This window comes from Teleopsis dalmanni, chromosome X (genome assembly GCF_002237135.1).
Source record: "Teleopsis dalmanni isolate 2A chromosome X, ASM223713v2, whole genome shotgun sequence".
Lineage (NCBI taxonomy): Eukaryota > Metazoa > Arthropoda > Insecta > Diptera > Diopsidae > Teleopsis > Teleopsis dalmanni.
In genome coordinates, this window is record NC_051848.1 from 85,811,706 (window position 1) to 85,839,457 (window position 27,752).

General features: G+C 33.5%; 2 protein-coding genes across 2 annotated transcripts; both read left to right on the top strand.

Moving 5' to 3' along the window:
• Nucleotides 1–299: 299 nt before the first annotated feature.
• LOC119690253 (glutamate receptor ionotropic, kainate 2) lies at nucleotides 300–8,750 on the top strand. The gene is made up of 14 exons (XM_038105272.1): nucleotides 300–411; nucleotides 498–647; nucleotides 722–784; nucleotides 976–1,182; nucleotides 1,974–2,191; nucleotides 2,253–2,402; nucleotides 2,457–2,639; nucleotides 2,695–2,954; nucleotides 3,023–3,200; nucleotides 7,199–7,422; nucleotides 7,492–7,629; nucleotides 7,682–8,112; nucleotides 8,178–8,434; nucleotides 8,498–8,750. Exons 1-14 carry the CDS (start codon nucleotides 321–323, stop codon nucleotides 8,735–8,737), a joined length of 2,790 nt encoding a protein of 929 aa, XP_037961200.1. The 5' UTR covers nucleotides 300–320; the 3' UTR covers nucleotides 8,738–8,750.
• Nucleotides 8,751–14,714: 5,964 nt separating this feature from the next.
• Nucleotides 14,715–27,070, top strand: LOC119688645 (glutamate receptor ionotropic, kainate 1). The gene is made up of 14 exons (XM_038103316.1): nucleotides 14,715–14,828; nucleotides 14,889–15,035; nucleotides 15,133–15,195; nucleotides 18,977–19,186; nucleotides 19,263–19,474; nucleotides 19,530–19,688; nucleotides 22,584–22,742; nucleotides 22,808–23,088; nucleotides 23,188–23,377; nucleotides 23,453–23,676; nucleotides 23,745–23,882; nucleotides 26,045–26,475; nucleotides 26,555–26,820; nucleotides 26,876–27,070. The coding sequence occupies exons 1-14, from the start codon at nucleotides 14,735–14,737 to the stop codon at nucleotides 27,068–27,070; spliced, it is 2,769 nt and encodes a 922-aa protein (XP_037959244.1). The 5' UTR covers nucleotides 14,715–14,734.
• Nucleotides 27,071–27,752: the final 682 nt, after the last annotated feature.

Sequence of the window (27,752 nt, forward strand, 5' to 3'; positions counted from 1 at the left end):
CAATTCATGGATACATAGTTGTTCAGTTTATTTTCTAAGCAAAACCGAGATGAGGAATTTATTTGATAGAAAAATTTGGTTAGTCAGTGTGTATTATATACTTTTCACGACTGGACGAAATAATGATTTCAAAACAATTTGAATAATTTTACGTAATTTTTTTTTTGAGTATTTTGTGAGTGTAGAAAAAATTGTTTTCTACCATGCGTTGAAGTGACAAAAAAACTATTTGCTAACTTTCTTGAAGATGATAAATTTAGTGAAAATAACTTAGATTTTCAGAGTCTCCAAAAGAAAGAACTCGTAATGAAAGTTACAAAATGAAACTGTATTTTAATATAATATTAGTATTTACAATATTGCAATTAACTACCGAAATGGAAAATGAAGAAAAAACTTTAGTGAAAGTTGGTACGATGACAACACAAGTTGCGAGTTTAACTTATGACCAAATTAATTAATACTTTTACATACTTTTGCATGATTTTTGATTGCAGGTGCTCTTTTCTTTGAAGCCGAAGAAGATATCGAACTGAGTTTCGATGCAGCTTTCAGTGAGTTAAACAATTCGAAGTTTTTTGAAATAAAATTTTTGACAATTAAGCGTTACATACGTCGAGATGATAGTTGTATGCTACAACGTCTGGGTGAGCCAATGCCAAACAAGATATTACATTACTTTTATGCATTGAAGTTCGAACTCGAACTATTTTCGTTACAGCTTGCGAATTGATTGCTGAGGGCGTAGCAGCTATTTTTGGACCAAGCTCAAAGGCAACGCACAGTGAGTTCCAAACAATTACTGAAAACCAGAAAAAAGCGGAAAATGAATTATTTTTATTTTTCATAATGATCTCCCATTTGCTGTAGTTGTAGTTGCCTCGTTTTTGTTTGTTATTGATTATTTAAAAATTTAGATTATTATTATTTTGCATAATTTTCACTAGTATATATGTTGTATATAATTCATTTAAGATATTGTTGCGGATATTGCCAATTCAACAGGCATTCCACATTTACAATTTGATTTTAAAGAAGGTGAGTCTTTGCCAGAAAAGCTAAATCATCGTATGACAGTGAATGTGGCACCAGCGCCAACGATACTTGCACGTGCCTATTGGGATATTATAAAAACAAATTATGACTGGAAAGCGTTTACGATATTATACGAGAATGACGCAGGTGAGTTTGGAAACTGAACTGTTACTTGTAGAGTTGAGGAATATAGTTTCCAATTTAGAAAAGTGTTCCATGACTTGAAAAAAGGTGCATCAGATGCAAAATGCATTTTGAGGATAATTGACCCAATAAATATTCTAAATAAAATTGAACCCAAAAAATATATATTTTTTATATATATTTAAGTAGAGTAAAGTTTGGTTATATGGGCATGTAGTCCTTATTAATAATTATGAAAACAAATATATTTAATACAACTATCATAAATTTATGTTTAAGAAGTACCTGGACAAAGGGGCATTCCATGGGCATGAATTAACGCTACAGAAAAAAGCACACAAAAAATATTCCTGAGGTTTTCAATAAAATTTTACGGATATCCAAGTTGTTTATAGAAGTCACACTTCTTTCTACCTAGCAACAATAGAGCTATGAGCTATAACTATGAACAATAGAGATGTATGCTTACTTTTTGAATGCTCGATTGGGACTAAGGCAAAAGGTTTTAAAATGACATCATCTACTAATGAGTTTACCAATGTGTACATTGTTCAAAAGCTAGCGCCCTTTCATTAAACTTCAATGTATGTAAATATGGAACGTTACTAACACTATCAATTTAAAATACTTGATATTAAATTCTTGCTAGTGCCCCATATAGTTTAAATCATATTATCTTATGATTGTTTCCAATTTTTTTCACATAATATCTTCGCTAATGAGAGTAGTATTTTAAATTCTCTAAAAATCTATAAGGTTAAATTATATATAAATAACATTTTTTAATTTTTAAGGCCTCACACGACTTCTGAATCTTATGGATATAAACACTCTAACACATGACTTTATTAAGGTCATAAAAATAAGTGTATACAATGACGATTACCGTGTGTTGTGGAAAGAAGCTGCAGAATCATTCCATGAACAACGTTTTATACTTGATTGTGAACCAGAAACTTTGGAAGGCTTACTGAAAGTAGCGTTAGAATATAATTTATTAGGTGCGTTTAAAGTATGTAAAAGAAAATTCATGGAAGTTTTGCAATGTGAAACTAGTGAATTCGTATTTTTAGAATTGGTTTCTTACAAATTTGGATACTCACAGTTCAAAACTGCGATATATGTACAATGAATCCTTTCAAGCTAATATAACATCGGTTAGAATAAAAACTGTTGATGCAAATCCTTACGAACGAAAGAAGGCAAAACAAACTGAAATTGATGTACGTAGTGTTGTCAGCGCTTCTCATTGCCATTCTAAACTGATTTTCTTGCAGGTTTTATATAGCAATCAGGCATTGCTCCCTATACTGATGTATGATGCTGTTATGCTTTTTGCCAATTCAGCACGAAATATAATTCTAGAATTAAAACAGTATCAGGAACCTAAAAAGTCTTGTGATATTGAACAACGTAGTCCCTGGTATTTAGGACTTCTGATTACTGATGAAATGAAGAGTGTAAGTTCTGTACAGTCATATTTGTTACTGTATCTAAATTTTTACATATATCTAGATTTCTGAAGATAACATTGAGCCTCCCTTCAAAACTGAAAATATGAAATTTAATGAGTTTGGTGAACGCATTGAGTTTGATCTAGAAATTTATAAGCCAACCGTTAATGAACCAATAGCTATCTGGAAACCCGATAACAGTATTGTACCAGTAAGTGTACGATCGTATATGACTGCAGTATCCAGTGCACAAGATTATTCAATAGCACGAAAAACGTACACCGTAGTAACTCATTTTGAGGAACCCTACTTCATGCTCAAGTTAGTCCTTTGCAAGAGTAAACCATGAAGAAATAGTAATTAATTGAAATTAATGTGAATATTTGTAGAGTTGATCATGAAAATTATCGTGGTATAGAAAAGTATGAAGGATATGCGGTTGATTTAATACATAAAATATCTGAAATCATGGACTTTGAATACAATTTTATGCTTGTGACTGGAAATGGAAATTATAATCCACAGACTAAGGAATGGGATGGTATAATTAGAAAACTGATAGATCATGTAAGTATATACATATATTTGCAATGCGTTTTTATTAGTTCATTAAAAGAGCTGATATCTTGACTTAAGAATGAGAATTAAGAATTAATATTTATATTATTGAATAATTGGCTATGAATGCATCAACTATAAAATGTCCAACTAAAACAAATCTAGACTACTTATAAATCTTGTAACTACTGTGGGCTTAATTTTACCTTTTTGATTTGGGACTATGGTCCCGCCTCCAAGGTAATCACGTCTACGTCTTGACACCACTGGGCAGTTGCATAGAAAATGTTCTAATGTTTCTTTCTCCTCATGACAGAGTCAACAGGAATCACTTTCTACCGCACCTAAATTCTCAGTGTAGAGTTTAATATCGTTTCTGTTAAGGTTAAAAATAGTGTCAACTTTGATGTGTTTAGGATCAATGAATCTTCTTGACTGTTTGGCCTCTCCAGTGTTTAAGTAGATTTTGTTTCTCCCGTTCACATAATAAGTTATTTGTACGGCTATTTGTTACCCCGCAGAAGGGCTCTGGACCAATGAAAGGAGTACATGCACCTCTCATTTCTAGGGTACTTGGTATTTTATTGCCCTCATTGCCTTCATGTCCCGTTACCTCATGTAACATAGTTCCTCGATGCTAGGGTATTGAGAAGTTGAAAGCTTTCCCAGACCAACTTTGATAAAAACGAGGAGTTTGCTAAAGATTTAAGAGTTGCTTCGCTGTTCGAAAGAATGCTTATTTTAGTACCTAGGGTGACACTGAGTAGGTACTCTTTCGCACAATGCTTTAATGCATGGACCTCTGCCTGAAAAATGAAAGCGGTTTTTCCTATTGCAATTGTTTTGATGCATTTCGGTTTCATAACTCCTGCTTCTGCACTGCCATAATTGTAAGCCCTGTTTTAAAATGATTTTATTATTTCTCCAAGTTGATCGGTCACCACGTCGAATTCTGTAGAGAAAAGACCTTAAAGCACAAAGAGTTCTAGACTTTCTCCAGAATATTTACGTGTCCTGTTACATTGCATAGATAGGAAAACCTTAGTGCGGCACTGGTTGCCATCCTTTTAACCGTGAGACGTAATGGAGTTATCGCAGTCAGCATTGCTAGGGCTTCAGTAGGCTACATTATCTTTGCTCCCGTTACGCTTAAAGAGGCTATTCGATGGATTTTGAGTCATCTTAGCTTTTGTCTCATTTATTTTAGGTGACCATGCCAAGGAAGCATTACGTTCTTGTACGACCAAACCATTATTTTCGGTCGGGCTTTGCCAGTTATATATGATAAATAGTGTTTCAGAGTTTTATCTAGAACTATTCCTAGACATTTTATTTCCTCGGATAATATTTAGTCGGATCTTCCTTCTTTTGGCCTCATTTGTTTTATTCGGATTAATCAAGAGTCCATTATCATGAGACATCTTAAGAATGTCAAGAGCTAGTTGCATCCGATCGGTTACAGTAAATTGAAACTTGTTTCTTATTATGATAATCATATCATCTGTAAAGCCCTGAACTTCGTATTAGAGATCATCAATAGTTTGTACGAGGTCGTCAATGACTGATAGCCATAGGAGTAGCATTAGTACGCCTTCTTGAGGGCATCCTTTGGTTGACTTGACAGTTGATCTCTTTGCCCCCGTTTCAAAGATTATCGTCCTATTTCTCAGCATATTAAGAATCCATGTTATGATCAATCTATGTATTCTTTTCCTGATCATTCTTTCGTCAATTGATCTAAATGTTGCATTGTCAACAGCTTCTGTAATGTCAACCTATGTACTTTCCGATTTTACTCGTTAGACTATCTATATCGGTCTCAGTCGATTTGTCCGACTAGTAAGCATATTGCTCAGTATGTAGGGGTGAAGCTCTAGTGTAGACTTCCTTCACATATTGGTCTAGAATCTTCTCCATCGTTTTAAGTAGAAAAGAAGTGAAGCTAATGAATCGGAAAGCTTTTAGCGTGTTGTCTGTCTTTTTGTTTCGTCCAATGTGGAGGTATCATGCTTATCTAAATTTTCCGTAAAGCTTCCATCAGCCTTCTTTAGTGTAGAGTGAGTGATCTTTGCTGAGAGATTTCTAAAGTCTTGCAGCCTTGCAGCTTTGATTTTCTCAATTTCTTTATGTAAACCGTTGAGACCCTTTTATATGATACCCAGATCTTTAGCCTGACGGTTACCTGGAATGTCGTGCCAGTAACGGCTTTTCTCGGCTGAAAACCATTAATCAATCGGAGACCTAGTTGAAGATCAACTTAATCCACAATATAGCTCCGGTTCACAGATTTGAATGGCAGACCCTGGCCTTGCAAGACTGTCGGCAGACTCGTAACTTTGTTTTTGTTTGCCAGCTACTGCAGCGTATCAGCGCAATCTAATAGAAGCTTTGAGGAAAACTTCAAGGAGCGTAATACTTTGATTGCTGCTTCACTATCTGAGTAAATACAGATTCGGGAGCATTTCAACCCATTGTTAATGTTGATACGAGCGCAGATCTCTATGGCGTAAACTTCTGCTTGGAAGACAGTGGGCCATATACCTAACGCGAGCGAGATTCTGGTGTTAGGACTAAATATTCCAGCACAAATTCCTTCTTTGGTTTTTGAACCAGGAACTACTCTGCAGAGAGAGTTTTGTCTGTTGAGACTTCCGTGTATATTGATAACAAGGTGTAGCCTAGCTTCACTCAAAACTGCTGTCTTTTAAATAAGGGGTGAGACCCACTATGGACTCCAGTGCTGTTGTGGGACAAATTCGAATACTTCCTGTCATAGCGATACATACGAGTCTTTGCAGCTTATTGCATTTAAGTATTGCAGCATTTTGTTGTGCCTTATTCCACCAAACAAGAGCTGCATAGGATACAATGGGTCTGACCATTGTGCGGTGCATTCATAATAGAATTGTGGGACTTAGACCAAGGTTCTACCATATGGGTTCCACATGATTAGGGTGACTTAGCCAATTATATTATCCAGGTGGGTGTTCCAATTTAGATGCTTATCTAGGGTAACCCCTAAATATTTGACTTCATCGGAGCATTCGACAGCCGGACCCAATCATGCCACATGTAAGATCACAATTTCAGTTTGACATGCTTCAGTACACAATAAGCCCCTACACCACGACAAGGTGACTACCTCGCGTTAAGTATTTCATCTTATTTATGATTTCGATTACCTAAATCCATTTGTACTAAGCATTGATAAATGAGAGTAACAGCGATTGTGCTCTATATATTAGTCCAGTACTAGTTGAAGTGCAAAGTATATACGAATATACGGCTGGTATTATTCAATATATTTATGTATATACAATATACAATACAATATATGTAATATATATATTTAAGTTGAAGCTCTTTGAGCCAGTGCACTTGAACACTTTTACTGTTTCTTAACTCAAGGTATTTTCAAAACCCTTCTTTACGCCTTGACTGGATTATTGTTTATCACTTCATCAGACTAAGCAATACTTGACATCAGATCTGCATACCTACCCGCGGAGCCTGTAACCTTTCTGAGATTTGATAACGCGGCGTAGGTAAGTCTGCAAATAATTTCAGGGTTCTATCCTCTATCTTTTATGTATTTTTTGATCGGATCAATCTTGAGGTTCCTGAGGATGTCATTCGTCCTAATGTACCATGGTACTATGAAAAGTCTTCTCAGAGCCTGGCTTTGTGCAATTTCTAGCTGGCGAATAGTAATGTTTGAAGCTTTGCTAGATGCTACACAACAATTTTAATAAAAAAAATATTTATTTATCTTCTTTCAAAGATGTATTTAACACGATTACATTTAGTTTCCAGCACAATTGAGGTAGTAATTTCTAAGCGTTGGATTTATACATATAGATAAAGTACATAAAAACAATTAGAAAAGAAAATAGAAAATAATCCACTAATGGCCACCTTAAAAGGAATACTAGTGATGTAAAAATCATTGAATATTTAAGTTTTTGTTATTATTGTACAAAAGTCATTATAATTACACTATCTTGTAGCACGCACAAATTGGAGTTTGCGATTTAACAATCACACAAACTCGTCGAGAAGTCGTTGATTTTACTGTACCTTTTATGCAGTTAGGTATCAGCATACTATATTATAATACTCCACCAGAGCCAAAGAATCTATTCGCTTTCTTAGAACCGTTTGACATAGATGTTTGGATTTATATGATGGTCACACAATTGGTTATGACTTTACTCTTTGTTTTTATGGCTAGGTGAGTACAGGACTCTTTTAATTTAGTCGTATTTAAATTCTTTTCCCTTTGTTCTTTCATACACTATAGAATTTCAATACGTGAATGGGAAAATCCTCGGCCATCCAATCCAGATCCAGATGTTATTGAAAATAAATGGAATACGCGTAACTCATTTTGGTTGATGATCGGATCCATTATGCAGCAGGGATGTGATATATTGCCAAGGTAAGCTTGTCATGCTAAATATTTACTTAATACAATATACAACTCTTAAAAGAGGACCACCAATGCGCATACTGACAGGTATGTGGTGGTTTTTTTCGCTGATGGCATTGAGTACTTACACCGCTAGTTTGGCTGCCTTTTTGACCAGCAATAAAATGCAAAGCGATATTAAGAGCCTAAATGATCTTGTGGATCAAACAAAAGTAAAATTTGGTGCTATGCGTGGGGGTAGTACATCGCTTTTTTTTTCGAACTCAAATAACACGCTGTATGCTAAAGCCTGGAATCAAATGAAGACATTGAAGCCTTCGCCATTTACAGCAACAAATAAAGAAGGTGTAGCACGTGTACGTAGAGAAAAAGGCGATTATGCTTTTTTAATGGAAACTACTAGTATGTCATATAATATTGAACGAAACTGTGATTTAAAAGAGATTGGCTCAGCAATTGGTGAGAAACTTTATGGACTTGCTGTGCCTTTAGGTAAATACTTTTCACTTTATACAAATAAAATATCTAAGGAGAGACGACATCAAATTCTTTTTTAGGTGCAGATTATCGTTCAAATCTAAGTGTTTCTATTCTGCAGCTAAGTGAAAAGGGCGAACTTTATAATCTTAAAAATAAATGGTGGAAGAAACATAACGTCACTTGCCCAAAATTTCACGAAATCAATGAAGATGAATTGTCCATTGTAGAGCTTGGGGGTGTTTTTCTTGTTTTAGGTGGAGGCATAGTCATTGCGGTTATTTTAGGTTTATGCGAATTTTTTTGGAATGTGCGTCGTGTGGCAGTAAAAGATAAAGTTTGTTGAATACTTAATTAAATAAAAAATTTTCAATAATTTTCTAATGTCTTTTTGCTAAAGGTTACACCGACGGAAGCTTTTAAGGCTGAACTATTATTTGCGTTAAAGTTTTGGGTGCAATATAAACCAATACGAATTGCCGAGAGCCGTAAGTTGTCAATAGAAAGTAATCAACGTTCACCTACACGCTCAGGTACGCGATCATCAAGACGTTCGTCCAAAAGTTCATCAAGGAACTCGTTTCTACGGTCGGGTACACAAAGTCATAGCCGACAGATCTCAAGAAACACAAACCTATAAATTTTAAAAATATGTAAAACATTTCAATAAGTAATATAAGTTATATAAAATAACATATGTTTCAAAGTAAAGCTTATAAGAACGAAAATCTTTATTTAGTAGAATAAATTATTTACGTATATATAGACATTTTTGGTTTCTTCTTTAACGTTTTCTCATATAGTCTGTTTTGTTAAATTAATTTTCCAATTTTAATTATAATGTAAGGGATTTGAAGTATTGATATGATAATAATAATGTCTGAATGAAGTATATAGACACTATTCTCTGAATTCCGAGGCACCTATTCGCCAGTTAAGTTTTTGTTTCTGTCTACACTTCCTGCGGTTTTAAGTTCAATTGTGTCTTGATGCTGTTGTAGAAATTCTTCACAGAATATTGTATAGTATAAAATTTAGTATATATTTTGCTTATATTTCTTTGATGAAAATACGCCCGGTAGTTCATTGTCGGTAAAAAAGTTTGTGATGGAACCTATCAACATATAGTGTGTATCACAGAACTGCAATGAGTATTCCACACTCGAATCATTGACTGTGTTTCAGTTATATGCACTCTGACCTTCTGTTCCGTTGATTGGACTTCACCTGCTCTTAGCACTTGCAACAATTTTTACTCTTCTCATATGATACTCATAAACACCGACATTCGACACAAAATTGATGCAAATGATTTATAAATCATTTATGAATTTTACGTCACAGTTGGGAAAAATTTTCTTGTTCTTGTTTACTGGGTATATAATTTGCTGTTAAACCAACCTCTTATTTTATGCACCTGAAATATTCAAGAACACAAACAAAACACACACATTTACAGTGCTAACAACAACAACACACACCAAAATGATAAAACTAAACGCAGAAATTTTTACTTTAGCAAACAACAGCGCTCATACAAAATTTTTACGAATGCTACAAGTGATACAGTCATTCATTTTCAATGAGTATATTCATACTCACCTGAGTAAAAGCTAAGATTCATGAATCATACGTATTCTTGTGAAGCTGATTTCTCGACAATATTTGCAAAAAACATTGCATGAAACAACTAGCCCCAACGGAATAATTCACAGTTTGCACAGAACCTGAACCTAAGAATAATGAGCATATTCTTTACGCATAAGCAGATTCTTAAAGGAACGTGAAAATTGCCTGGAAGCAGATACCTCCTGCTATACTTATCGACCACTTCCCATGAACTCTCGATGTTAAATCTTGTAGGGGAGCAAATTGTGATTTAGATCACTATCTAGTGAAATCTAGGTTTCGGCAAGGAATAACTAAGTTAGTAACGCAAAATTTAAGGAAGACATGCAAGTGGAACACTGATGAGTTTAAAAATGCTAATAATGTAGAAATACACTAAAACACAATTCGAAATAAGTTACAAGACAGAGGCCACACAGTGAGTTTAGTAGGAGAAAAATGGTGCGCAATTGAAAGCTTAAATTGGAAGAGCATCAGGTGAAAATAACATTACAGTAGAGCTATATAAATATGGGGGTGATCAGATGGAAGAAAAATTGCACTCTTTGATATGTGATATATGACAACAGGAAGAAATGCCATATGGAAAAGCAGTTTGATTTCGTTGCTAGATGTTGGGTATAAAATTTTCTCTACTATTGTCGGTGATTATCAATTTGGCTTCAGAGCTGGCGGGTCAACTATTGATCAGATATTTTTTATGCGTCAATCAATGGAAAAATGCTACGATCATAATTTGATCGTAGCATCCAGGCATTTGATAGCCTGGAGATTTCTAAGATTCTAAACGCTAACGTGGGCAGGCGCTCCTCATAAACTTATTCGCTTGATTCTCATGATACTTAAAAACTCAACTGGTAAAGTTATCCTGAATGGACGACTCTCAGAACCTTTTACGAAAAGCTCAGGTGTTAAAAAAGGCGATAGTCTCTCAGAATTTCTTTTTATAATAAGACTACACTATGTTATTCACTCCCTTGAAAAGCGTGGAAATATTATAACAAAATCTTGCCAAATCGAGATCGTTTTTCAGTTTTTCTTTTGTTGCATTAAGCAGTACTCGTTTAAAATGAAATCGCATTACATTATAAGTCAGTTCACTTTGAAGAACATATGACATTAGTGACTAATACATTCTGAACTTAAATATAACACATTAAATTAATATGAAAAATGATATCATGTAAAAACGTTTTATAAAATGCAAAAATAGCAAATCTAAGTTGAAAAAAATCTTTTTTAGTACCGTAATAGTAAATGTAAAGTTGAAATTCTTAACCGCGTCGATTCTCACGAGGTGATAACTGGTTAGAACAAGACTAACATATCTCAAAATCTCAAAAATATGCATATCTTCCCTTGAAGTTATTTTCAATAAAAAGTTCGTTAAAATTTACCAATATTATAATATAATAATGAAGTAGGAGTAAATTCGAGATAAGCGGATGTAAAGAACTTTACAAACAAGCTGGGGACACTTTTCATCGGATGTGAGACAAGTCAGAATAAGGAGGCAACTATGAAATCTTGTCCATCTTTATATGGTTGAAACAATCTTAACAGGTCATAACAGGGTTAAAAGAATAGAAATATAACGACATTATGTGAAAAGCTGGCAGAGCTAACCATTTAAAATTTAAAAACGAAGTGAGTTTTATGGAAATGCAAGATGGACAGAGATTAAGGTGACATATATTGATCAAAAAGGATTGGGAAAATAAGCAAATGCTTAAAGATATAACTGAAGATACGTTCTCAGCAGAAGCAGTCAAAAAGGTGCGTATGAAGTGATTAGGTGTAAATGACATAAAAATTCAACTTGCATATTATTTTTGAGTGTGATGGAAAAAAGGATAACCAGTGGCTGAAATTTAATAAAAATAAATGATTGATGTGCGAAAAACTGATAGAGGAAGGTGTACTATGCAGTATTTATTGGCTTAAACTGAAAAATTTTTACTTTAAGTATGCAGACACTAGACAAAACTTAGACATTAAAAACCAGTCAAGAATTTATTAAAAAAAACTTAAACTAAACTAAACTTCGAACGTGACTATGCCATCCGTAACGCTCGGTTTAGGCATACTCAACTCAAAAATTCCCTTTGAAAACACAACCAGCTTAACTGCGAAGTCAAACTACGCAGCTATAAACAGCTAATCCGCTCCGTGCTCACACAGGAAACCTATTTGGTCTGCAATTACTTTCGTCCACTTCTTCTCGCTGATATCTCCACTCTCAGCACCCTGCCCATAGACCTCATTCAAGCCTGGCGCTTGAATATCTAACCCAATACTATCATCGCCATTTACAACCGCGGCTTTCATGACCCTGGTCACAAAGTTTGCGTTAGTCGTACCCCAGCGCTTGGACTATAACACCACGTCCTTCACTAACCCTCAAACTTTCTCTTCCACGTCCATCCTTCTTGGCTTAGATAAACTTAATCCGCTAGGTATTAAGAATATCTGCTCACAGCTCTCTCCCTTGATCATTGTAATGAAGTTTCCACATTGTTGTTGAAATCTACTATATTCATTTCAAAGAGGTTGTTTTAGGGGGTTTAAGTCTCACACAGTGACTTTTGATGTTTTCCATCTATTGGAAACAAAATTCTATAGGTTAGATCAATTGTAGGCCAGTAGTTTTTAGCACCGCTGACATTTTAATGTTATAGGCTAGAATCTTTGTATTATCATTGTTTTAACCCCGCCGGCATATTAATGCCACAGGCTTTACTTTTGTAATTAGATAGTAACATTTTTTATTTTGATAGAATGTAAAGTCGGCTGTTGAGGCTTTAGTCTAATAGTTGATATTTGAATGAATTTTTTTGATCAAATCGAATGTATTATAGTTAAAAAGTTATAGAATTCCGCAATGTTCTACTATGATATTAACTGCATTATAAAGGTGGAAATTTCTTTATTTAAGAAAAAAAACTTTGGCTGCGGATTTTTGCGGATGGCTTTGTAAGCAGCAAAAAAATGCAGTAGGGTCATACATATTTGAAAACGAGTAAACATAATATTTAGATAATGTGGGAGAAAAAATATTGTTGAAATAAAAAAGTCTATAATATTAAAACATTGAAAATAAAGTTATTATTTACAAATGTTTGTGAGTATTTGGAACCATAGTCAAGCGCACCAGCAATATTCAGTGTACTCATGAGCAGCGTTTGTGATCTATGTATACTATGTGTTTCCATGTAATCTTTTCATAATTAAATCTTATCATTTGGTATTTAGGTGCTTCAGAAATTACAGAAATAAGTAGAGCATATATATTAAGCATATTGATGGGAAGGTTAAATTTACTCCAAAACATCTTCTTGACTTCGAAAGGTATTCTGAAAAAGAGTTGAAAGAGTCGTCGTTAGAGGCAATTTCAATGTTTATTGAGGCAAACTTGTCTCGTAGGCAATACGAAATAGTAAGACAAAATAATAAAAAGTTTTATCCATGTTATACTTTAATCCAAAAAGCTACAAAAGATTGTTACCCATTAAGTTTAGCATACAAAATCACTGTTATTTCTACTATAATGAATTTACAAGATCTTTTGAATCAAGACTATTGGAATACCTTCAAGATGTGATGAAGTTATTAAATCATTAGAACTGAATGTTTTAAAAAGCTTAACACTCGTTTGTAAGTGAGGTTGTGATGGATCACAGCAACCCCAATATAAGCAAAAATTTGACAATGAGTTCGATTTGGATACGAGTATTTTTGTTTGTTTGTTTGTTGGTACCACTGCAACTAATATTATCAAATACTCAGAAAGTGATATGAGAAAACCCAACTCCTTTTTCACCACGCTATTGCCGTCCTATCCTATCCGTCCTATACGATTTGTAAAAGAAACCGAAGGAATTAAATTTTTAAATATTTCAAATGTTTTTAAAATTACACTTATTTTTCTAAGGTAAGAATAGAAAAATGCATGCTTTCAATAATAATTTTACTATTGTTAGGTATGAGAATATGTTTATCCAAAAAGTCAACTAGCAACTAGTAAATATACTTAAGACTAACAAGCATTTTTAGTTTAATGAATTATAAATATTTAAGCTAAGTAATGGACTTAGTGAGGTTAAAGACTGACTCTCCGTGCTGAGTCAGTTGCGTTGACTAATTGTAAAACTTCTGCCTTTTTATTTGTTTTTATATTTATTTTTATTTAAATTAATAAACTTTAAATTAATTGTAGATTTGTGAAATTTTTCAAAACATATTGTATATAGGAAATTTTTGTTTTGAAATCTGTTTACCTCGTTTTTAGAACACAGATGGTTCGTCGTGTATGAGCGCTCTTTCCAAGTAGCATAGAATTAGAGTGAATGCTCATTTCTAGACATTTCGTAACACAATTTTCACTATCATCCAATATAATAAATGATTTTGGAAAATGCGTTTAATCGGAAATTCAGTCATACAATGTGTCTATTTGTCGTGCCATGGAAGACTCTAGCACGCACTAATGTAAATGTGTGTGAGTTCTAAATTAAGCAATATATATATATTGTGTATATTTTTTTATTGAAGGGACGTACGACGACGAACGTTGCTGACAGATTCTTCCAAAGTATTAAAAATTTGAGAACAAAAAAATTTTGAATATGTTTTTTTGTATTTATTTCAAACTGTGTCTTCATATGTCTTAATTTTTTATACGAGCGGACTCTAGTACTGTGTACACAAATCATTTTCAGAAATGCTTTTTGTTAGCACAACATCACAGTCTCCGACTAAAATTTTGAAAGTAGCACGCCATCCGCATACTGTGATAGATGTTAGTAAATGCGTATAAGCGGTAAAAGAAAATTCGGAAGATTCCATAATTTATATAATTGTTCGATTCGAATTTTTGTAGAATCTATATAAAATAAACATAAATGTCTTTGAAATATATTCAGGGAATTTAAATGTATACCAAGTGTTTTCTGTGATGTATCTCTTGTTCTAAAGAAAGAAACGAATTTCATTCCAACATAGAACAAAAATGAGGTTATTACTGGGCATCGCGCTCTGTGTAACATTTCAATTGGTTTTTAACGCGTCTGCTATCTCTGCAGAGTTCGAAGTTGTGAAAATTGGTAAAACCATTTAAAAAAATTTAAAAATGGTGTGATGGTCTTAAATTTCTTAAAAATTAGGTGCAATTTTCTTTCACAATGAGATCGATTTGATTGAAGCTTTCGAAACTGCCATCGAGGACATAAATCAGCTTGAATTAAATGTGCGTCTACAACCGATAAAGCATTATTTGAGCGCGGACGATAGCATTGTTTTGCAAAAACTAAGTAAGGTTCAAACTATTATTAAAAACATCAACATTTATTTAAAAAAAGTGTTAATTATAATTTTTCATATTTTGGCATAATAAACAAACTTTTTTAGCTTGTCATTTAATTGAAAGCAATGTCGCAGCTATTTTTGGTCCAAGTTCAAAAGCATCAAGTGGTAAGTGGCAATTAACATATATACACAAATGTGTAGTAGTATTAGTTTTAGTATTTTAACTATATTTTTCATTTTCATATTTCATTTTTAAATTTGTCGTATTACAAAGTAATTTATAAACTGGTGTAATTATATATATAAAGCTTACAGCTATCGAGTGTTTACACTCGAGCGAGTGTTTACCAAAGTGCAGCATTCTATGTTCTTTAAAAGTCAGGCAATCACCTACTAAACATATTACCCAAGAAGATAAAGAAAAGAAAGTGAGAGGAAATTTGAATAATTGTGTCTCTTTGTGTAATATCGCAAAAAATCAGAATTGTTAAATATTAAAATCGGTGTGGTTTATAATCTAAATGTTTACTACTTTTGTGGTTGCATACTAGCATGTAGCCATTTCTTCTTATTAGAAGTTTTTTTATATATATAATTTATATATAATTATATATAGTTAGTCATGAAAGTGTTTTAATAAAGTGAAAAATTGTACAATATTCGTTTAAATAAAAGTTCTTTTTTATCATGTTGTACATATTATATATATATTTATATATACATATGTAGCTTAAAAAATACATTAATAGCAAAAGTTAGCATCTAAGAGAAGTTAGTACGTAATTCCTAACAAAGTCTTCCACTCGTTTCTATTATACTAATCATAAAACTGCCATTACTTAAAATTCTTAAGAAAGCATGTAACACGGTTTGAATCAGTATTAAGGAACTTTTAATATAAAAATATTAGTAACGAAAAATACAGATCACTTTCATTAAAGATATGCAGTAATTTCATAAAGTATAAAGCAACTTAATTATCCAAGCCCTTTTGCCCGTATGATTTGAAGAAAAAACAAACAACAACAAAATCGCAAGTTAGTTAGTTAGTTGTGGTGGATAGAGGACGAGTCCTTCTCAATTAACTAAAAAATCTGTTTGGAATCCACAAAAACTAATAGTGGTTAGTAGAGAGAAGGTCAAACCAGAACAAGCCAAATGCATTTATAAAGGCAAGAATCTGGCTAATGATAATTCCAGAGTTATCGCATAGTGAATTGAAGAAAGGGGTCCCTAGAAACTTAAACCTAGTTCTGGCCAGACCTGGACATAGACACATTTATTGTTCTGGTGTCATTTCTTTGAGTGTTGATATACACGTACTGCAAGAGGTAGGACAGGGTGTGCCGAGTCTAGCTCCATGTCGTCCTATGGACCAGTGCCCTGTAAAGACAGTTATGAACTCAGATACTTCTGATTTGCTTCTGTGTATTAATGCAGAGGTTCTATATTTGGAATCGATTGGACAAGTAGCCACTCACTATTTGTCTGTCGCACAAAATCGCAAATTGTACAAAATATTTTTAAAGCACATATATATATATATATAAGCATAATTGTAATTAACATAATTATATACATATATTAATACATCAATAACAATTAATAAGTACAATTAAAAATACTATTAATATTAATTATTATTATTATATTATGAAAAAAATAACATTCTAATCACTTTATTATTCTATTTTCAAATTACTTAATAATAACTAACACGTTCAAACTAATTGATGATTTATTATAACATTTACCTCCAGCTCAAAAAGTACCCGCATTTTGTAAATAAAACACATATTTAAACTTTATTCCAAATTTATTTTATCTCCTTCAAAATATGCTCCTTCTAAAGCGACACACATATGCCAACGCTTAACCCAATCTTCCATAGGGTTTTCGTAAGCCCCTGCAGGTATGGCAGGGGAATTCGCAGTTCCTTCAGCGAATTCTCTTTTACCGATTCAATCGAGTCAAAACTCTTACCACGAAGTGGCAATTTGAGTTTCGGGAATAGGAAAAAGTCGCGCGGCGCCAAATCTGGCAAATATGGTGCCTGAGCGATGATAGTGGTGCTGTATTTGGTCATAAAATCGCGTACAACAAGAATTTTCCATATTAAAAATCGCTAAATGCACTTGAGGTAGTCTCATAGGACTATTTCTCAAGGAGTAGTTAACAAACAACAAAATCCGGATACTTTTTGAGCAGACGGTATACTACTTTGGTGCACATCTTAATTTCTAATATGTATTTACTTTTTTCTACAACAATAAATTGTATTATTTTTAATTAATAACTAACCTTCGATAATTCTTCGGAAAGTATATGTAGGTATTTGAAAATCCAAGTGCGCACTTCCGTTTCAGTTTCCAAAAAATTTTAATTAAGTAATAATTAGAACATTCTGTTCGATAATTATCTTTTTTAATGCTTTTTAATGCTTCAATACTTAGTTTTAATTTTTTGCTACATTTCCGGTTTTCATCATTACCCAAATCGATAATACTATTTTGATAGAACGCCAGAACAACCAATTTTTCAAAGAATACTATTGCGTTATTTATTAGGTTCTGCGTTATTGTTTTTTGAATCTGATTGTCTGGCAAATTCCCTTTACAGTTGACGTGATCAAAATTAAGTTTTAATGTTTACGTATATGGCGTTGATAGCCAAGTTTCTATAGTTTGGGTTATTCTTTGGCGAACAAAGCGTTGCTTTTATGCAGAATGTCTGTTATTTTTCTACTCTCTCATGTTCTTCCTCTCTCCCGATTTGAGCTTCATAATTTATAACTGATTTAACTGTCGCCAATATTTCAAGTTTTCATTTATAGTAAGTGGGTTTCGAAGTTCATATTTATTCCTAGGTATTTATTATTATTTACGACTTCTAATTGTTTATTATTATGAAACCATTTTTCATCATTTTTTATTTGTCTGACAAATTTCGTGAAAATCATAACTTTTGATTTTGATCGATGTTTATTGATAGTTCCCATACCTTGCAGTTGTCTTTTAATTTTTCTATCAAATTTTGTAAAATCTTTGGACAATCTGCAAACAGCACTAAATCGGCAGTATATAACAATACTTTGAAGTACATGTCAACAATCATGATTCCAACAATCATGAAGAAATTTTTTGAAGTCATCAACGAACAATGCAAATAACATAGGGCTTAAGATATAACCGTGTTTCACCCCAGTACGTGATTGGGACCATCTTGAGTTGCATCTTCCATACTACACTGTTGATTTATTGTTTTAGGTATTATGTATTTTGCAGTATTTTTGTGAGTTTGGTTAAAATTCCCAGCTGTCTGAGTTTATAAAATAATCCATTTCTTTGCATTGTTTCGAAAACTGTTTTAAGGTCCACATAAAAACTTGAAACTTAGTGTTGTTTGAAGTAAATTCTTATAGTACAAGAATTTAGTGAGGACAAAAGTATTATCCACCGTGGAGTAAGGTTTACGAAATCTTGATTGAAATTCACTTAATTTGTTATTTCGATCTACTCAGTCTTTAATTCTATTATAGAGGAGGGTTCTAAACTCTTCTGCTGATATATTCAGATATGTTATTTCTATATAATTTGCACAATATTTGGGTTACATTTTTTAAAAAGGGGAAACGTTATTGCTTCTTTGAAACTAAAAGGAGAGAGTGCATTTGCATGTTTCAATCAAATGCCTAATTAAATTACTATGGCGTGGCATATTTGAAGAACTCAGTTAGAATTCTGTTTTAACCTGCTACGTTGTTATATTTGCAATTCTGGAGAACTACATAGACTTTCTCAATTCTTATTGGAGCATTCTTATTGGAGCTTCGTTTATTTCGTACGGCAGGAAATAGCTGGAGGAATAATTAAATATATCTTAGATATACACACATGTGTACGTATTGTGCATACACATATTTATAAATTGTATAACTATCTTGTAGATATCGTTGAAGTGTTATGTAATATTACGGGTATCCCACACTTGCAATATGACTGGCATATACAAGAAACAGGGCTCTATTATCGTAATCATCAAATGACAGTGAATGTTGCGCCATCTGAGTTTGGACTCTCCACGGCTTATTGGGATATATTGCGTAGTAACCGTGATAAATGGAAATCTTTTACTATTGTGTACGAGAGCAGCAGCAGTGAGTTAAATACAATTGGTTTTACTTTTTTTGAAATAAAGATATTTTCAATGCCCTCAATATTGCCGTTTTTTAGATTTAGCAAGAATGCAAGAATTATTTTCGTGGAAACAATTACATAAAACGGGCATAAAAGTGCACAAATTTAAAAGAGGTGATGATTATCGTATTTTATGGAAAGTTATAAGTAATTCCCGTGAAAGGTTTGTGGTGCTCGATTGCCCTTCAGATATTGTATACGAAGTCGTAAATGCGTCTATATACTTCAACATGACTGGATCTTTTAATGTATGTTTAAATTGTGCATTGTATCGGTAAAATATATATTAACCTATTACCATAGCACTTATTTCTGACGAATCTTGACACACACTTAGGTGATTTAGGCAGATTTTATGCCAAAGAATTCACGGTTGCAGCAATGGCTGTGCGATTACGTCCATATATACCGCCACCAGTGCATGAAGAAACTGATATATTTGAGCCTGAAACTACGGACAAGGTATTATGTTAATTATATATAAATGAGGTATTTTATCCATTTAAGTAGCACAGTTCTGCGCAGTTGTCCGTATCTGTCTTTACATTCAGTCTGTTGTTAATATATATTTTTATTTATATTATATCTTTATATATATAATTCTTCTGTACGTGTGTTGACAGTGAACTCCTCCGAAAAGGCTGAACCGATTTGGATGAAATTTTTTGTGTGTGTTTAAGTGGGCTCAAGGATGGTTTAGATTCACAATTTGGTCCACTGGATAATGTTATTTTTTAATTATTATGCAGTTTTTTGGTATCCATATACATTTATATTAGACATTTAAAATTTATTCATGCTTACTTTGATTTGTTTCAAAAGTTTAAAGTGTCTAAAATGAATCGTTCAACTATCCTGTTGAATTTTTGAATTCGCTGGAATTACCAGGAATGCCACCACATAACTTAAGATTAAAAATTGACTCACCTATAATTATGCTGCGGAATTTAAATACACCTAAGCTATGCAACGGCACGAGATAAGTCATAAAAAAAATTATGGGCAGTGGGCTTGAAGGTACAATTTTGAATGGCAAATTTGAAGATGAAGCTGTTCTCCAGCCACGAATCCCAATGATCCCTTCAGACTCACCCATTCCATTCAGACGTCTGCAATTTCCAATTTGCTTGGCATTTGCCATGACTATTAATAAGTGACAAGGCCAAACAATGTCGATTTGTGGAATAGATCTAGAAATTCAGGTGTTTTCACATGGCCAATTATAAGTGGCGTGTTCTCGCAATGGAAAACCTCAAGTTTATTCATTTATAATCCTCAAGATTTGACTAAAAATATTGTTCATCAACTCGCATTAAGACGAAATTAAACAAACATTATTGATTATTAAGAATTGTTTTTCGAAAAATTGATGTTATTTCAGAATAAAGAATAACAAAATTATTACATTATTTGTCTTTCATTTCTTACTTTGTTTAATATCCTTACCGCAGATCCAGCAATAGTAAAATGGTTAAGTAATATGCTAAACCAAATAAAGATCACAGCCTCTTTAGGACAAGTCAATCTTAGTGTTACAGTAGTAAAAGGATGCTCGCAAGGGGGAGTACTCTCACCATTGTTATGGTCATCTAATACAAATCCTCAACAACAAAGGGTATAAAACGATTGGATATGCAGATGACATATCAGTAATCATTACAGGGAGTCATGAAAGGACTATAAGGGAATTAATGCAGGATACACTTAACACAGCATTGGAGTGGTGTAGGAAAGAAGGACTATCAATTAATTCTACCAAAACAAGCATTATACCATTTACCAGGAAAAGGGCGTTTGATATCCCCACACTAACAATAAACAAGATACAGGTATCCCTCAAGGAAGAGCTAAAATATTTAGGAATTATCCTGGATAAAAAATTCACTTGGGAATTACACCTCAATTCCGTAAATAAAAAGGCCAAGAAAAACCTTTGGACCACACAACAACTTCTAGTAAAATCCTGGGACCTAAACCCCAAGGCTGCCTTTTGGATCTACACCCAAATGATTAGACCCATCATACTATATGGGGCAGTGGTATGGTAGGGAAAAACTAAATAAACTACAGCTATATCTAAACTGAGCAAATTACAGAGAGGACTATTCGCAAAAATGGTATACAGATGAATCCAAAACGCTTCAAAGTTTTGGAGCAGGGATAGTGGGACCCAGAGTACACAAATCAATTAAAATAAGCACAGACTCCACAATTTTCCATGCGGAACTCTATGCTATAATAGAGACTGTGAAGATCTTATCCAAAAGAGGACTTAAGAGAGTTAAAATTAATATACTCTCAAACAGCCAATCAGTTCTCAAAGCTCTAAAAAGCTGCACATTTACATCAAAAGTTCTTATAGAGTGTAACTCAACCAACTGGCTACCCACAACCAGGTCTCTCTGATTTGGGTACCCGGATATGAAGGACACAAAAGCAACGAAAAGGTGGACCTTTTGCAAAAAAGGGATAGAGGGATCATTCATTAGTCCAAACCCCTTCTTTGGCTTCAATAAAACGAACATAAAACAGGAGACAAAAAAATGGATCCAAAAAAGTATCAATGAATACTGGAATGGAATAGACGGCCTACATCATTTCAAAAAATTCTTAAATTTTGATGCCAAAAAAGCAAACACCGCTCTCAACCTAAGCAAGAAGAGTCTTAAGTCACTCTCTGGTGCACAAACAGGCCACGCCGCATGTAATAAACACCTACATAAAATAGGTACATCAGACACTAATATTTGCAGATTCTGCTGTGATGAGGAAGAGTCTATGGAACATCTGATCACCAACTGTGAAGCAGTAGGCCACAGAAGAAACAAAATTTTAGGTACATACCAACTGGAGGATGAAGACCTTCGAAAACTCCCTCCGAAGGAGCTGGTTCGATTCCTCGAGATACTAAATATCTAAATACAAAGGGTGCACAACAGATCAAACTGGTCGCAGTGCATAGGGACCTTAGCCAAACCCGAAAACCCCATTAATCATTAACCTAATCGCTTAGTATATCATGAAGGACAACATCTGTCGGGTCCGCTAGTATATTATAAAATTTAAATCTTTTAAATACGAAGTTGGTATCAATATTTCTGTTCAAAATTTGAGGTAACACAATGCATCACAATGCTTATGACTATTTGGGCTCTATATTAGGAAAAGCTGCAAAAACACGACTTAAGACAGAGAACGGACGAACATTTTTTTCAAGAATCATTATATCACAATGTTGGCAGATTGTATTTGTACTGACCTTTAGTGGTCGTAAATTTCTTATTGTGAAATGCTTTTATTTGAATTATACAGCAGGTTTGATTACAAAAATTTGTAAGCGTATCTTTTCCATTGTAGATAGTTCATATACACGCTCAACTAATTTATGATGCAGTCGTGCTGTACTTCCATGCCCTAACCAACGTTATAAACGCATTAAAATATTATGAACCGAACTTGCACTGTGGGCAGGGATTTTGGAAACCAGGTCCACTCATAATTCGAGAAATGAAAAACGTTAGTATATATATATTAAAATATCAATGATACTATATGCTCTAATTTAATAAACAAATAAACAGTTAACACCTAAGAATGTCACACCGCATTATAAAACACAAAAACTTCTTATTAACTCATATGGCAGACGAGATGATTTCAATTTGGAAATATATAATCCAGTAATTGAGCAAATAACCCATGTTTGGAATAAGCAACATCATCTAGTGAGTTTTGATGAAGTTAGTACAAATTCCAAAAACGAAGCAAAGAAACGAAAATTCAATGACAAGGAGGACTTCTCACAAAAAAAGCCAACTTACACAGTGGCAACCAGAGTTGGGGAACCATACTTCATGTGGAAGTAAGCTTAAAGTTTTCTATATTCTTGCGGTGAAAATGCAAGATATAGCAGACTAAACTTTAATTTTTCGTGTTCTTTATTCTGTTAATTTTTGCTTAGACCTGAACGAGAAGGTGAGCACTTTGAAGGCAATGAACGATTTAGAGGCTACGTGGTCGACCTACTTTATAAATTGGCTGATGAGTGCAAGTTCGAATTTGTTCTTGAACCTGTGTCAGATAACAACTATGGTAGTCCCGATCCTGAAACAAATGAATGGAATGGAATTATTAAACAAATAATTGATAACGTAATTATATTACTTGAGTTTATTTCAATTGCATTCTTTTATTGTTCACCATTTGTTCACAAATTTGTTTTATAGAAAGCACAAATCGGTGTATGTGATTTAACCATTACACAAGCAAGACGTTCAGTGGTCGATTTTACAAATCCATTTATGCAACTTGGAGTTAGTATTTTGTATTACAAAGACGAGCCACCAGCAGCGAACTTATTTGGATTTCTTAAGCCTTTTGCTTTGGAGGTCTGGGCTTACCTTTTAATGGCACTTATAATAACAGCTTTAGTTATGATCATACAGGCTAGGTAAGATCTATTACTGATAAAATATATACATACAACTTGAAACAAAATAATAATCACGATCATTACAGGATATCACAGCTTGATTGGGAGAAACAAGTGCAAACTGACCCAAATATCATTGTGCTTGAAAACAAGTGGCATTTGATTAATAATTTGTGGCTAGTAATAGGTTCAATAATGACCGCGGGTTGTGATATTTTGCCTAGGTGAAGTATTTCTTTTAAATATGCCTTATTTGTAGTCGTTTTACAATTCACTTAAAAATCAGTAAAATACAAAGATAAATTTAAGATATGTAGAAAAAAATTTTCAATAGCATATACTTAAGTAATTTAGTCATACATTGAAGCTGTAATACCGCATATAATTTATTTCATCAAGGCTGTGTGCGAGTTCGAGTAAATTGAAGTAAAGTAAATTAAAATTTCCTAACGATTTTTTGCACTGCACTTATTTACACTTCTTTATTGCACTTATTTATTATTTTTCTGTTAGAAGTTTTCAAATTTATTTATTTATTTATTAAATATCATAAAGTTTTCACAATGGCAATATCTGATTTACCTAATTTACCCTACTCGAAAGTCTAGTAAATACCAATATTCGCTGCCATACCGACATAATTTACTATTTCCCTGAATTTACCATCAATTTACTCGAACTCTCACTCGGCCTAAATTAAACTTATATCAGTTTTAAATTATTTATTTATTTTTATTTTTATTATTTATCACCATTTACGTTGTTAACATGCATATATGGTACAATAAGTACAATCTCAGTGCAAGTTAACAGCAGCGAAAACAAGAAAAAATTCACAAATAGTAATAATTCTATTCCACTTAATTTCATCTATTTATTTTTATTAATTTTGTGCAAAAAGTAATTGAAACTTATTATTCGAAAATGGAGTTCAACATTACCGCTCTAATCTATTACTACGCAAGATTTAAGTTCGATCTGTTACCTAACATGTTCAGATAAAATATTTTTGAAATTATGTTTTTGAGTGCTTCGCGATAGCACAATGCCATGTAAGAGTTTCGTATCGTAAGAGTTTTTGGTAAGTCTCTACAAATCTCATAAGATGCATTCTCATGATATGTTATAAAGATTACCTCATAAGATTACCTCTTTCGTATTACCTTTAGGTAAAAGAAAATCATGTGATGCAGTTACGGGTGACACCTTAAGCAGTCTACGAAGAACATATACCATTTGATCAAAAAACAACGAGAAGTTAAAAAAACACGCAAAATTTTGATTTTTAATCATTTTCTTTATTATCGCCTTCAAAGTACTTTCCTCCTGCGACAATACATGCATGCTAACGCTTGATCCAATTTACCATACAAGTTTTACAGGTGAAGGTGTGGTCTTTAGTTCACGCAGCGATTTCTCTTTTATGGTCTCTATGGTCTCAATACGCGTTCCTCGCAATGGTAATTTGAGTCGGGTGAAGAGGAAAAAATCACACGGGTCATATCTGGAGAGTACAGTGCTTGGTTGATGATATTGGTGGAGTTTTTGGCCGGTGCGTTATCGTGGTGTAAAATCCATGAGTTTTTCTTCCATAAATCTGGTCTCTTTGTGCAAATGGCCTCACGCAAACGACACATAACGGTCAAATAATACTCCTTATTGACCGTTTGACCATTTGACCGTCCGGAAAGAATTCATAGTGCACCACACCACGAATATCAAAGAAAACAGTCAGCATAACCTTGATTTTGGACCGACTTTGGCATTCTCTTTTCGGTTTCGGCTCACCTTCGAAGCACCATTCGGCATTCGGTTGATTGTTGTTTGATGGGCATGTCAAATTCATAAATCCATGTCTCATCACCAGTTATGATGCGTTCGGTGAATGTGGGATGAGGTGTCGCTATCTGCGTTGGAAATCATTTCTTTGGCCACATCACAACGACACTTTTTTTGAATGAAATTCAGCTAAAAATCGCCACACGAAAATTTTTCGACTTCTTTGTATAGACGCCAAACAAAATCTATTCGTACGATATGCGTTAAACTTTGACAGAATGTGTGTAATAGTGTTGCCAGCGTGAAAATAAAAAAAATTCATCGATTGAAGAAGCGCGGGAATTCAAAAAAGAACGAATAAGTTCTTTTTTGATCACAATGTACTATGACATCATTCTGTGATATCGGTATATTGAACTTGATGGGACTTATTTTAACGATGGTAAAATGAACTTTGATTAATAATAATTTCGGATATTTGCTTAAACGATATTGTTACAGTAAATGGTGATATTAATAATTTTTTAAATATTATGCAAAATATATATTAGTTATATACCTATAACATAAAAATTAAACTAAAATATAGTATTTAAAAAAATTTCAGGGGGGGAGCGACACGTTTGTTAACTGCTTTTTGGTGGATATTTGCTTTGCTCTTATCACAAACTTATATAGCGAAGCTGGCATCATTTATTACTTCATCTAAGATGGAGGGGTCAATAAGAGACTTACACGATTTAGTGGGCCAAAATAAAATACAGTTTGGTACAATAAAAGGTGGTAGCACATCAATGTTTTTCTCTGAATCCAATGAATCTGATTATAGAGTGGCTTGGAACAAAATGATTGCAATGAAACCAGATGCGTTTACTTCTAGTAATAAAGAGGGTGTGGACCGTGTAAGGCGGAGTCGTGGTCGGTATGCATTTTTAATGGAGACAACCAATTTGCAATATTATGTGCAAAGAAATTGTGATTTGCAACAAATAGGAGAACCATTCGGTGTAAAGCATTATGGCTTAGCTGTACCTTTAAGTGAGTACATTTACTAACATATAAAATTTATAATAATATATAGTTATATTATCGTTATTGTCAACTTATTAATTTCTAGATGCACCATTTCGTTCAAATCTAAGTGTTGGAATACTTAAGCTTAGCGAAAAAGGTGTACTGTACAACCTGAAAAAGACTTGGCTTAATGACAATAAAACAATGTGCAAACAACATACCGGTAGTTCTAGTAATCAAGAGACACAATACACGATGGAGTCTTTAGGAGGTTTATTTATAGTCCTAGCTGGTGGTATCTTAATTGGAATTGTCTTAGGCATAGGGGAATTTTTATGGTATATCGAGTCCATTGCAGCAAAAGAAAATGTAAAAATATGTGGTATATTAAGAAAATTTCAACTACTTTCAATTAATATTGTAGATATCACCTATGGTTGCGTTGAAATCTGAGTTCAAGTTTTTTCTTCGATTTTGGATTAGGTATAAGCCTATAAAAATCTATTTGGCCAATCGGAGTTCAACATCAACGGGCTATTCTTCATTTAAAGCAACGAGCACATCCACTTTCAAAAAGAAGAAAAAATCGAAGAAAAAAATTGTTCTGAACTCTGATTAAGCCAGCAATTTTTTACAAAATAGTAAAAAATTTAGTTCTAAGTAATGTAAAAATTAAGACAACTGAATATACATTGTGACCGAAAAGTTTTCGGGAAATTTTAAATAAAACGCAAAATTCTTAATCTTCATCAATATTTATTTTATCTCCTTCAAAATATGCTCATTAGAAGCGATAACAAATGCAACGTTTCTTCCAATATAAAACATTTTATAGGCGCTTTCCGGTATGGCTTTGAGTTCCCTCTGCGAATTCTGTTTTACGTCTTCTATGGATTCAAAACGCGTTCCTCTGAGTGGTAATTTGAGGTTGGGAAACAGGAAAAAGTCACACGGTGCAAGATCAGGTGAATACGGTGGCTGTTCGATGGTATTTATTGAATGTTTGGCCTTAAAATCGTTGATAATGTTGAACAAATTGAGGTGAATCGGAACAAGCCGGGCGTTGACACGTCGCATACACAAATTGTCCACCAAAATCAAACGAGCCATCTCACGACCGATGCCTAGCTCTCGTGCTATCTCTCTAACACTCACATGAGGATTTTTGAACACGATTTCCTTTGCCTTTTCAATGTTTTCGTCGGTGGTAGAGGTCGAAGGTCGTCCAGAACGCGGCATGTCTTCGACGGTCGTACGACAGTCCTGAAAGGCTTTGTACCACTCATAAACTTGAGTTTTCG

Excerpts from the sequence above, each read along its gene's own strand:
- LOC119690253 (XM_038105272.1), top strand. The coding sequence starts at position 321 with ATGAAACTGTATTTTAATATAATATTAGTATTTACAATATTGCAATTA. Across the intron at positions 648-721 it reads TTGTATGCTACAACGTCTGG|CTTGCGAATTGATTGCTGAG; the intron begins GTGAGCCAATGC and ends TTTTCGTTACAG. Across the intron at positions 8,435-8,497 it reads GTGTGGCAGTAAAAGATAAA|GTTACACCGACGGAAGCTTT; the intron begins GTTTGTTGAATA and ends TTTTTGCTAAAG.
- LOC119688645 (XM_038103316.1), top strand. The coding sequence starts at position 14,735 with ATGAGGTTATTACTGGGCATCGCGCTCTGTGTAACATTTCAATTGGTT. Across the intron at positions 15,196-18,976 it reads AAGTTCAAAAGCATCAAGTG|ATATCGTTGAAGTGTTATGT; the intron begins GTAAGTGGCAAT and ends ACTATCTTGTAG. Across the intron at positions 22,743-22,807 it reads TAATTCGAGAAATGAAAAAC|TTAACACCTAAGAATGTCAC; the intron begins GTTAGTATATAT and ends ACAAATAAACAG.